The 12039-nt window shown below is 48.0% G+C and overlaps 1 protein-coding gene across 1 annotated transcript in view; it reads left to right on the top strand.

Moving 5' to 3' along the window:
• The first annotated feature begins 6356 nt into the window (after positions 1–6356).
• Positions 6357–12039, top strand: part of TRIM14 (tripartite motif containing 14) — a 41156-nt gene continuing 35473 nt past the window's right edge. The window contains exons 1-2 of the mRNA XM_060199116.1: positions 6357–6575; positions 9441–9536. Coding sequence (XP_060055099.1) covers positions 6360–6575; positions 9441–9536 — 312 coding nt within the window. The 5' untranslated portion in view covers positions 6357–6359. The remainder of the gene's footprint in view (positions 6576–9440; positions 9537–12039) is intronic.

Raw genomic sequence — 12039 nt, forward strand, 5'->3', positions numbered from 1 at the left:
TCATGTGTTTAAGGGTCTGTGGTGGCTATAACTTCTCAAGGGGAGAGGACACTACAGAAAGGGAGAGCTGGAAGGGCCTAGGAGGTGAACCTGTTAGGGTTTTTCAAACTACAGTCCATAGACTGGGGAGGGGTCAGTGAGGGAGGTAGGGAAGAGGGCTGGCTGTCTTGCCCACACACACATTTTCAGGTCTGCTTTCTAGCCAGACAGATTGCTCTCTGCTTCCTGTTTCACATATTGATTGCTATAGAATACATAATTCTGGGAGTCGGGCGGTAGCGCTGTGGCTTAAGTGCACGTGGTGCAAAGTGCAAAGACCGGCGTAAGGATCCCTGTTTGAGCCCCCGGCTCCCCCACCTGCAGAGGAGTCACTTCACAGGCGGTGAAGCAGGTCTGCAGGTGTCTATCTTTCTCTCCCCCTCTCTGTCTTCCCCTCCTCTCTCCATTTCTCTGTCCTATCCAACAATGACAACGACAATAATAACTACAACAATAAAACAACATGGGCAACAAAGGGGAATAAATAAATCAATATTTTTTTAAAGAATACATAATTCTGCTATGGAATGTCTTAAAAATTTGAAAAACAATGATCTGATCCAACACCCTCGTTGTACAGGTGGGGAAATTGAGGCCAAGAGAGAGGAACATGATCAGGGTCCCTGAAGAGCCCCTGGTCTCTGGGATCTGTTTGCCATTTCTAGCCTCCTGCTGGGACTTGCTGCCTCAGGCCTGAGCTGTGACTCTGGCCTGCTTGGTGACCTGTGGCAAATCCTTCCTCTTTTAGTTCTCAGCTTCTGTCTCTGAGCAGGGGTAACCCTGGGATATGCCACCCTCTCTAGGATCTGCCACTCAAGATATGTCAACCTCGGCCTTGACCTGAGGAATACCACCTATAGACTCAGATTTGTTACAAGACAAGGGCAGAGGAGCAGAGTCTGCTTTATTTTAGAGTTTTATTTCACTTATTTCAGAGAAATGAGTCAAGTTTTCTGTTCAGTTTCAGACAGATAGCCAAAAGCATCTTCTGTGTGGCCACGATCAGCCAGACATGAGCAGACCATCTCTTTTCTGTAGAATACCAGCATCAGAGCATGGTGCCCGCCTCCAGTGCCCCCAGGATGCAGAGCCAGCCTCCTGCAGCATGATAGAGTCAGATTTTAGCCAAGGTAACAGACGACGACTCCAGGAGGCTTCTGTAGAAGGGGAGAGGCAAGTAAGTAAGAGCAGAGGACCCTAAGGCTCTCTTCTGGCATGAGAGATTTCCCATGCCCTCCTCTGCATCTGCACTCTGAATCCTCTAAGGATTCTTGCCCTTTTCTCATCGTTCAGTGCGGTGGTCAACTAAACACAGGGACGGAGTGAACAGTACAGATGAGGCGTTTTCATGGCAGAGGGTGATCCTAGAGTTCAGATGGGAACAGCAGAATGCCACCCAACCCAGACTATAAATGAGAATCTCTGTGGAGATGTTCAGGAGGCCCAGTTCTGGACCCAGTGGAACTGAATCTCCAGAGCAAGCCATGGCCTTGTGGATGCTTTGATAAGCTTCTGAGTGTTTCTGCAGTACAATGAGGGTAAAAGCCCATGGGGCCATTCCATCTGTGCCTATTTGTAGTAAAGATAAAGACAGTAAAGTCCAGGCAGAGACTCCAACCCAGTCTTTTAAGTGATAGCAGAAGTTTTTTTAAAAAAAGTCAAGAAACCCATCCCAAGCCCTTTCCCAGGCTTCTTCAGGCCCCCTCACTACACCAGTCCCCCACTCCCACCCCCCACTACCCTGCTTTCCTCAGCCAGGACTGAGTTTCCCTCTGCCTGCAAGCACCAGACACACCTGCGTTCCTTAACTTGTCCTTCACCTACTCAGTCCCTAGGACTTGCCAAAGGTCAACTCCCAGGCATGGTCAGGAAGTGGATCCCCTACCAGATGGGACTGACCTCTGCCATGTCCTTTGTGGCTCAAACGCCACAGCTTACAAAGCCCTCACGCCACAGACCCACTTTACTGCCGCACTCATCAGGCATTATTACACTCGTGCTCACAAGGGAAGTTCTAGCCTCAGAGAAGGAAGGAGCACCATAGCCAAAAGTACTGACTGCACAATGGCAGATAGGTTACGGCTGTCGTGGGCGCTCCCAGCATGCCCCTCTGCACAGAGCCTTCCTGCCTTTCCCAAGCTCTTCCCGTCCCTGAGAGACCCTGACCTCATGCTTAAAGACAATACGAAGGCATCTTTGAACAAACTTTTCTTTCTTTTTTTTTAACGTGTAGAAAATAAATTATTTAAATTATTTCAAGCAAGGGAGAGGGATAGGTAATTTTTATCATATTTTTTAAACCTTTTTTTAATTACATTTTTTACGTTCTTGACTGATGATGCAGAGCTCGCTGAGCACGGGTTGGGCCAGCACCTCACGCTCAGAACCAACTAGAATGAGCACTCTGCTCCTTACTCCACTCCCTGGGAACCCCGACTGATAACTCAGGTACTTTCTGAGGCTAAAGATAGCCCTGGGAGATGAGCTTTGGGGTGTTGCCTGCCTTTAGCTCTGCAAATCATTTCTTCTTCCTGGAACAAAACTTGAGATTGTATATAGAGAGAAGTACGAAGTCAGAACTCGATCTATGCTTTTCATATGAAGCTGTGCCTGGAACAGTTTGAATAATTGTTTTAATGTCGTACCTTAAATTGCTTGTACCTTTGTAAAAAATAATAATAATAAAAGTGAAAATAAATATATGTGGAATCATGTAATGGAATTAATATAACAATAAACACTTGCCTATACATTTTAATACATACAATTTTCCTTTTCTTGATTTGTACCACAAAGATCAACTAAGTAGCAACTATTTGGGTCAAAAGCCAGAATGGAAAACAAGGTAAACTTGGTCCCAAGAATTTTCAGCTATGGCTGGGCAGTAGTTGCACCCAGTTGAGCACACAGATTACTGTGCACAAGGACCCAGGTTCAAGCTCCAGGTCCCCACCTGCAGAAGAGAAGCTTCACAGTGCGGCAGTGTGGTAGGTCTCTCTCTCTCTGTCTCACTCCCTTTCTCCTCTCAGTTTCTGTGTTATCAAATAAAAAGATAAGATAATAAAGCAGGGGCGGGGAGGTAGTGCAGCGGGTTAAGCGCACATGGCACGAAGAACAAGGACCAGCATAAGGATCCCAGTTCTAGCCCCTGGTTCTCTACCTGCAGGAGGGGTCTCTTCACAAGCAGTGAAACAGGTCTGCGGGTGTCTATCTTTCTCTCTCCCTGTCTTCCCCTCCTCTCTCGATTTCCCTCTGTCCTATCCAACAACAGCACGGGCAACAATATGGGGTGGGGGGAAATGGCCTCCAGGAGCAGTGGATTCGTAGTGCAGGCACCAAGCCTCAGCAATAATCCTGGAGGCAAAAAAAATAAAAAAATTTTTTTTTCAACCATGGTTAAAGAGAAGTATCAGGATAAAGGTGTGGTGACATAGTCTAGTCATGAACGTTCGTAATAATGACCTTGAATGGGCTTTTGAAAGGCTGGCTTGTGTTCAAGGTATTCAAATAATACCTCACCATAAAGCCTTGCCTTGCAGCCCTAAAAAGGAAATGCATTTGTTTGTCTTTGGAATGGACTATATATTCTCTTGTATATTTAGCATTTCAAAAAATAAAAAAAAACCTTCTGCCTTAAAAAAAAAAAAAGTCAAGTGGTCCTGGAGGTGGTACCGTGGATAAAGCACTGGACTCTCAAGCATGAGGTCTCGAGTTCAACCCCCAGCAGCACATGTACCAGAGTAATATCTTACTCTTACTCTCCTCCTGTCTTTCTCACTAATAAATAAATAAAATATTTTTTAAAAAGTCAGGATAGGGAAATGTGAACTGATCTGGGATTTTTAAAAAAAGAAGGATAAGTAAACATAAGCAGGACAATGGGCATCTGAAGAAAATAGTCAAGAGAGCCAGGAGGTGGTGCACCTGGTTAAGTGCTCAAGTTACAGTGAGCAAGGACCCAAGTTCAAGCCCCTGGTCCCCACCTGCAGGGGAAAAGCTTCACGAATGGTGAAGCAGGGCTGCAGGTGTGTGTCTCTGTTTCTTTCCCTTTTCCTCTATCTCCCCCTCCCCTTTCAATTTCTGTCTGTCTCTACCTAATAATAAATATTTAAAAAGAAGAAGAGGAAGAAGAAGAAAGGAAATAGTCTTAGCAGAAAAAACTACCTGTCCCCTGACCTGGAGACAATCATAGGGTGATGTATAGGAAGGCTAGGAGACAATGGTTTTATTTTTTAAAGATTTATTATTGAGAGAGAATGAGGACCAGAGTATCACTCTGGTAAATGTAGTGTGGGGGATAGAACTCAGTACCCTAGGCCTGCAAGTCCTATACTTTACTGCTGCACCACATCCCTGACCACAGGAGTCAAGGTCATTGAAAGAAGGAAGAGGAGGCAGGGGTCATGTACATGGGAGCTGGTCATTTTTTCCAGCTTTATTAAGGCATGAGTGGATATTTTAAATTAGATATATTTTGGGTGCATGTAATTTTTTTATTGGACTCTTTTTTAAAAAATATTCTCTTTTGTTACCCTTGTTGTTGTAGTTATTATTGTTGTTATGGATGTTGTCGTTGTTGGATAGAACAGAGAGAAATTGAGAGAGGAGGGGAGACGGGGAAAGATAGACACCTGAAAACCTGCTTCACTGCCTATGAAGCGACTCCCCTGTAGGTGGGGAGTCGGGGGCTCGAACTGGGATCCTTACGCCAGTCCTTGCTCTTTTTTTTTTTTAAGTGTACACTATGACTTAATGTAAGTACGTAGTGTGGAATCAAGTTTATTCATATACCGGTCAGCTCCTGTAGTTGTCATTCTTGTAGTGAGAACACTTATGAGCTCAACAATGTCCAAGTAGTATTTATAATACTTAATATCTGACCTATAATATACATGTGTAGTACAGAAGATATACATTCTGTATAATCTTTGTTTATTGGATAGAGACATAAATTGGGAGGGAAGGGGGAGATAAAGAGGGTGAGAGACAAGAGAGGCATCTGCAGCCCTGCTTCACCACTCGCCAAGCTTTCCCCCTGCAGGTGGGGACCAGGGGCTCGAACCTGGGTCCTTGTGCATTGTAACGTGCACTCAACCAGGCGTGCCACCACATGGCCTCCAGATACTCGTCTTTAGTTCAGTGCAGAAGATGAACTCAGGGTTTCTGCATTTAAGTGCTGGAATTGAAGCCAGGGCCTCATGCATATAAGGTGGGTGCTTTGCCCCCAGCCACTTCCTCAACCCTTTTTTTATATATTTATTCCCTTTTGTTGCCCTTGTTTGTTGTTGTAGTTACTATTGTTGTCGTCGTTGTTGGATAGGACAGAGAGAAATGGAGAGAGGAGGGGAAGATAGAGGGGGAGAGAAAGACAGACACCTGCAGACCTGCTTCACAGCCTGTGAAGCGACTCCCCTGCAGGTGGGAAGCCGGGGGGCTCGAAAGGGACTCAGGTCCTCGCGCTTTGAGCCACTTGCGCTTTGAGTGCCTGCGCTTTGAGTCACCTGCGCTTAACCCGCTGCTACCGCCCGACTCCCTCCCAACCCTTATTTTTAACGTGCTGGGGCAGGGGCTATACCCAGGGCTTTCCACATGCCAGGTATGTGGTCTACTGCACATATCCAAAGTTAGGAGGACTTACTGAGTCTCATTATCATCACCTGCCCCAGGTTGGAGGGGGAGGTGCACTGAACTCTCCCTCCTCTCTCAATTTCTCTTGGTCTCTATGAAGTCAGCTGGGAGCCAGGCGTTGGCTCACATCACAGCGAGCTCCCCGGCCCCATCCGCAGGGGGAAAGCTTCGAGTGGTGAAGCAGTGCTGCAAGTGTGTCTCTGTCTCTTTCCCTCTCTTTTTTTTAAAGGTGTATATGAAAAGCTCTTTGCTGAGATTGGAATATTTTTTAAAAAGAGTATTTATTTATTTGAAAGAACCAAACATCACTCAGGCACATGTGCTGCCGGGGATCGAATTCTTGAAAGTCTCATGCTTGAAAGTCTAATGCTTTCTCCACAGCACCACCTGCCGGGCCACTATCTCCCTCTCCCCTCTTAATTTTTCTGTCTATCCAATAATAAGTAAACAAAAGATTTTAAAAACAAAACAAAATAAAATTCTTTAAAGAGGGAGAGATGGCCCTCAGCCGAGGCAGTGCTGGAGGCCGCAGCTGCAGTCGCTACCCTGCTACCCTCGCAGCGGGTCCAGCAGTCCCGCAGGGCCGCCCCCTGCCCCAGCCGGCCCGCCCCGCCCCGCCCCACCCCGCCCGGGTATCGATTCCCCCAGCTCCTTCCTGCCCGGCGGCTGCTCGCTGCGGCGCGGTGCGGGGCATGGCGGGCGCGGCGGCTCCGGGTGCGTCCCCTGGGCAGCGGGGCCCCGCGGGGCCCGAGACGGCGAGCCGCTGGCGCTGCCCGGAGCACAGCGAGCGCGAGGCCGAGCTCTTCTGCCGCCGCTGCCGCCGCTGCGTGTGCACGTTGTGCCCGGTGCTGGGCGCGCACCAGGGCCACCCGGTCGGCCTGGCCCGGGACGAGGCGGCGCACGTGCAGGTGGGCGCGGGGCGCGCGCTGGGGGCGGGGGGCGAGCCCCGGGGTGCGGCTGCGGGTTGCCATTAGGACCTGGAACCCGGAAGGTGGTCTGCAGGCGCGAGACCTGTGGCTCTGAGAGACTGGGGAGCCGGGGAGGGTCCAGGGGATGCCCACCCAGGACGTGGGCTAAGTCATCAGCCAAGTGTCTACAAATGTGGGTTTGCGAGTGTGGACTGGGAGCCCGGGGTTGGTGCTCAGACAGTCGTGGCCTCATCCACCGAGGCGGGTCCACCAACACTTCCAGCTCCTGGCCTGGAAGAAAACCCACCTTTAAATAGAGGAAAAGCACTTCCCGTTAGAAAACAGCTGCGTGGTCCCCAGGCAGCCCCACATACTACACCTCCGGGTTTCTGTGCTGGAGTTGACAGCAGCCCGGATGCCCTGATACCCAGGGTGTGGCCTCACCTCCACCTATCCCCCCCTTCAACATCCTGCCATTCTGCAAGCGTAACAGCCATTTCATCAACCCTTGAACCCAAGACTTCAGTGGTTAGATTCTCCACCACCAGGGCCCCCTTAGGGCCCTCATAGTGGCCTGGGGCTCCAGACAAGTAGTCCAACCTCCACCTTCCTGCCAGCATGGCCTGAGTTGTTAGTTAAATCCCCCCTCCCCTCTGGTCGAGGCAGCCTCTCCTGTTTCCCACACATGTTGATTCTCATTCTGCCTCCAAGGAGTCTTCAGACATCTCTTCCCCCCCCCATCCTTTATTTTATTTTATTTTATTTTTACCAGAGCACTGCTCAGCTCTGGCTAATAGTGGTGCAAGAGATTGAACCTGGGACTCAGGAGCCTCAGGCAAGAGAATCTCTTTACATAACCATTATACTACCTACCCCTGCCCCAGACATTTCTTCTAAACAGCCATTTACTTCCCTTTGTAGCACGACTGAACACTGTCCCATTGCAACTACCGTGAAGGAACAAGATGAAAGAAAAAAGGCCCCACGGGGTCCACACAGTCAGGCTGGTGGAGTTTGGGGCTCAAGACCTGTCTGCTTCCAGAGTTTTCCTTTTCTCAACTACAAAATGGCTTTAATAATAGTAATTACTCCTCAAAAGGCTGTTTTCCAGAGTTTAGAAGGTTACATTCAGAGAGTGGGGCGGGGGAGGGAGTAGTATAATGATTATGCAAAGAGACTCTTATGCCTGAGGCTCCAAAGTCCCAGGTTCAGTACCCCACCACCACTATAAGCCAGAGCTAATCAGTGCTCTAGTAAAAATTAAAAAAAAAAAAAAATAGAAGCCTGCATTCCAAAGAGATGGCATGTTGTTCTCACAGGTTGTCCATCACTAGTATACACACACACACACACACACACACACACACACACACACACACACCTGGGGGAGCTCATTTTGCACCTACCTCCCTTCCCACCATTCACTTCTCTGCTTACCCATCTTCCATCCATCCATTCAGCACATGCTTTGTGCCATGAGTCAAGGAGCAAGCAGCTCAGCCCTGCCTTGGCTGGGAGGAGTTCCCTGGAATTGGGTAGGGGGTGAGGGGCAGAGTGGATGCTGCCAAGTGGTAGGCATTGTAGTCAGCAGAACCCAAGACCATGGTCAGTGAGAGCCAAAGAGGAAAGACTGTAAACCAGGAACCAGAATCCTAGAGAGGAGCCATTGGAACTGACCTCAAAGGACAGTCAGTTAAGATTTCATCAGATACAAAGCAATGGGGAAGTGACCAGAGGGCATTAGGAGGCTGGCTACCCTTGGGCAGGGAACTTGAACTTGGGCAGTGAACTGGAGCTGGACTTGAGGACTTGGGCAGCACAGTGCAACCTGGAAGCTCATACTCGGGTCATTGTCGCACTTCCTCACCTAGTTCACACATGTTTATTGAATAATAAAAATAAGCTGCATTGTTCTTTTTTTTTTTTTTTAATGTGGTAGGACAGAAAATGAGAAGGAAGTGGAGAGAGAGACAGAGAGACACCTGCAGCACTGTTTCATTACTCATGAAGCTTCTCCCCTTCAGGAGGGGACTGGGGGCTTGAACCTGGGTCCTTGTGCATGGTAACATGCACTCAACTAGGTATGCCACCACCTGGCCCCATAAACTACATTACTAAGCACTTCCTGTCTGCCTAGCACTGCACCAAGCACTTGGTATAGTTCTCATTTCGACCTTTCACAGCCACCGTGAGGTTACCCACATGTTGACAGTTCAGGAAACAGGTTTAGAGAGATGAGGTCATGGAAAGGAAATCAGGGTCTCAGACCTAGGAGGTCCTGTCTGACTCTCAGGCTTGTGCTTGTAACATCTTGTTGGAGGCTCCCTTCTCCATTTGAAGTTGGATGCCCTTGGCAATTCTGTTCAGTTCAGACAAACTTTCTGGATCACCCCCTAAGTCCCTGGGGTGGGTGTGGGGTTGGGGGTGTGGACAGGTGTGGATCAGGCCTTCCAAAAGGCTGAGAGCTCCCAAGCAGACCTTCTCAGCTAGACTTGAGCCCAGCAGCTAAATATAAGCTCTGAGAAAGGTCAGACACAGGCCCAGCAGTTTGCACTCACTAGGTAGAGACTCCCTTGACTCCAAATTGCTTATCTTAAGGTCTTACTTAAGGGGGGAATAAAAATCAGGCCACAAGCAGGATTGTGCTATAATAGGGGGAGTGAGCACTATGTTTGAAGACCTGCTATGGGCCTCTAGCTCATCCTCTGACTTGCTGTACGGACGTTAGGCAAATCACCTTACTTTCTGAGTCTCCAGTTCCTCAGCTGAAGCAGAAAACAGGAGAAGGATGACCCCAGGGATGCCTTGTTGTCTCAAGAGTGACAGTACTAGTAAGACCTTTTCCCCTGACTCCCTCACATACAGAAACTCGTCCAAGAGTGTTTAAAGCAGTTGGCAACCAAGAAGCAGCAGCAAGTTGGCAACATACACCAGATGGAAGATACTGCTGTCAAGATTAAGGCAAGTAGAAGTCCGGGACATAGTTCACATGGTAAAGTAAATACTTTCCCATGTGTAAGGACTTGGGTTTGAGCTGCCAGCCATCATGTGTGAGCACCATGAACAGGGCAAGTTTCATAACGGGTGGCGTGCTGCTGTGGTATTTCTCCTCATCTCCGTGTCATTGTCTCCTTCTGTGTCTCTTACCCTCTACCTGGAAAAAAATAAAAGGAATTCAGAATTGTTCATTGGGAGTGGTGAAATCATGTAGGCATAAAGCCCTGGTGGCAACAGCAACAAAAAAGCAAGGCAAGTAGACATTTCTCCCTTACTCCAATGGGGGTGCCCACATCTCCCCTCAGATGCAAGGTTTTCTCCTGTTGGTAGCCAAGGAAAAATAAAAACCAGCTTCAAAGGGCTAGATCAGGTTTGGTGGGGTCTATAGCTTCTATCATTTCAGTGGTCCTTTATGAGAAAAAGGAAAAACTATGTGCCAGCCCAGAAAGGAACTGCAAATGAGGGGTGTGAGGCTCCTGGCTCATTATCGTCCTGGCTAGTCTTCCTCTGTGTCGGGCAGCCCCCCTGCTCCATCCTCCATTGCTGACACTAGGGGCCGATTTACATAATCATTGTTTTGCCTGATCTATCTTCTTTCTACCTCGAGACCTGCCCTGCCTTCAGGGTATGAATTAATCCCACCAGTTAAAACCTTCGCAACAGTTGCTAAGGGAGTTTCTACCATTAGCCCACTCTTTCCTTTTCTCTATACCCTTTTCTAGCCATTTCCTTTTCTGACTTGCCACTTCCGGTAAAAAAAAAATATATATAAAAGCGTTGTCTCTGATCAATAAAGACGCATTGTGTTCCTGCTCCTCCATGAGTTCCTGCTTCCTCTCCCGTATTGCTGAGTAAGCAGCAGCCCAGGTTGGCTCCAGTCGAGTTCTCTCCAACCCAGAGAGCGCGTGCCCGGGAAGAAACACCCTCAGGCTAGCCTGGCATCTCTGTCCAATGCCTTTGTCTTGTCCTCCCAAAACACCTCTCAAAAGGGAGGAATAGCCTTTTCTCCCACCATTGCCAAGGCTAGTCTCTTGGAGGGACGAGTCTTCCATGTCCTTCACCCCAACTCACCTTAGAGCAAAATACAGCTTGGGGATTAGTAATAGTTTTATTGCCTGTTGAAATAAATTTAAGTTGTATGTCAACTAATTGCTTAACTATGTGTCTCCTTGTTCATAGAAATATTTATTTAAAAAAATAATAATGGAGAGAGAAAGAGAGAGACCAGAGTACAACTTCATCATAGGCAGTGCAGGGAATCGAACCTAGAGGCTCATGCGGTAAGGCATGCACTCTGCCACTGAGCCATCCCCCTGTCTTTAAATGGATTCTTTTGTAAGTTTTAAATGAAAGGTTAGGACTGACATTATGATGTGCTACCATATTGATTGTGAAAGAGTTGTAGCATCTTTTCTCATATTTATTTTCCCTTTTTTTTAAATTTAATTTTATATTTATTTATTCCCTTTTGTTGCCCTTGTTGTTTTATTGTTGTAGTTATTAATGTCGTCGTTGTTGGATAGGACAGAGAGAAATGGAGAGAGGAGGGGAAGACAGAGAGGGGGAGAGAAAGACAGACACCTGCAGACCTGCTTCACCGCCTGTGAAGCAACTCCCCTGCAGGTGGGGAGCTGGGGGCTCAAACCAGGATTCTTACTACCGGTCCTTGCGCTTTGCACCATGTGCGCTTAACCTGCTGCGCTACCACCCAACTCCCGAGTTGTAGCATCTTTTGGGACCTTTTGTGTGAACTCAGTGGGATCCATTCCCTCTTGGCCTCAGCTACTGGCTCCCTGAAGTAAGGGCTCTGTGCCTTCTAGGGCCTGTCCACTGAGGGGTCCTGTGCCTTGGACTGACCCACAGGTCAGGAAGAGATGCTGCTTCTCACATCGAGTTCCCTCTTAGTTTAGGTCTCTGAGGTCTTTGGTTTTGTTTTGTTTGATTATAATTTGGAAGATTGATTTTCTTTTTTAGCTTAGTCATAACGTTTGTAAAGGATTAAATTCTTTTATTTAGGGTCTTGGTTGTGTGTGTGTGTGTGTGTTTTTTTTTCAGGTCACTACTCAGCTCTGGCTTATGGTAGATTGAACCTGAGGCCTAAGAACCTCCAGCATGAAAGTCCATCGTGCTGCCCTAAGCACTCTCTTCCAAGCTAATTTTTCTTTCTTTTAAGGGTTCCCATGCATTCTGCCCAATGGTGGCAGGTGTGGCTAGTGGCAGAAAGGGCCTGAGGTGTTGTCAGAATAGCTCCTTTGGGTAGTCCTTTGCTTTTCCCTGTGCTCTACTCAAGTTGGAGCCCAATCCCTATGGCATAGAAGGAAGCTTCATGGGTATGGTCTCTTTCACTTTCTCTCTCTGCCTCTCTGCCTGTATCTATTAAAAAAAAAAAAAAAGGAGGGAAGAGGACTGGTTACCTGTGCTGCTTGGTGCCTATTTACACAGAGGCAGTGCTGGCAGTACAGGACAG

Source organism: Erinaceus europaeus, chromosome 10, assembly GCF_950295315.1.
Source record: "Erinaceus europaeus chromosome 10, mEriEur2.1, whole genome shotgun sequence".
In the NCBI taxonomy this organism is placed as follows: Eukaryota; Metazoa; Chordata; class Mammalia; order Eulipotyphla; family Erinaceidae; genus Erinaceus; species Erinaceus europaeus.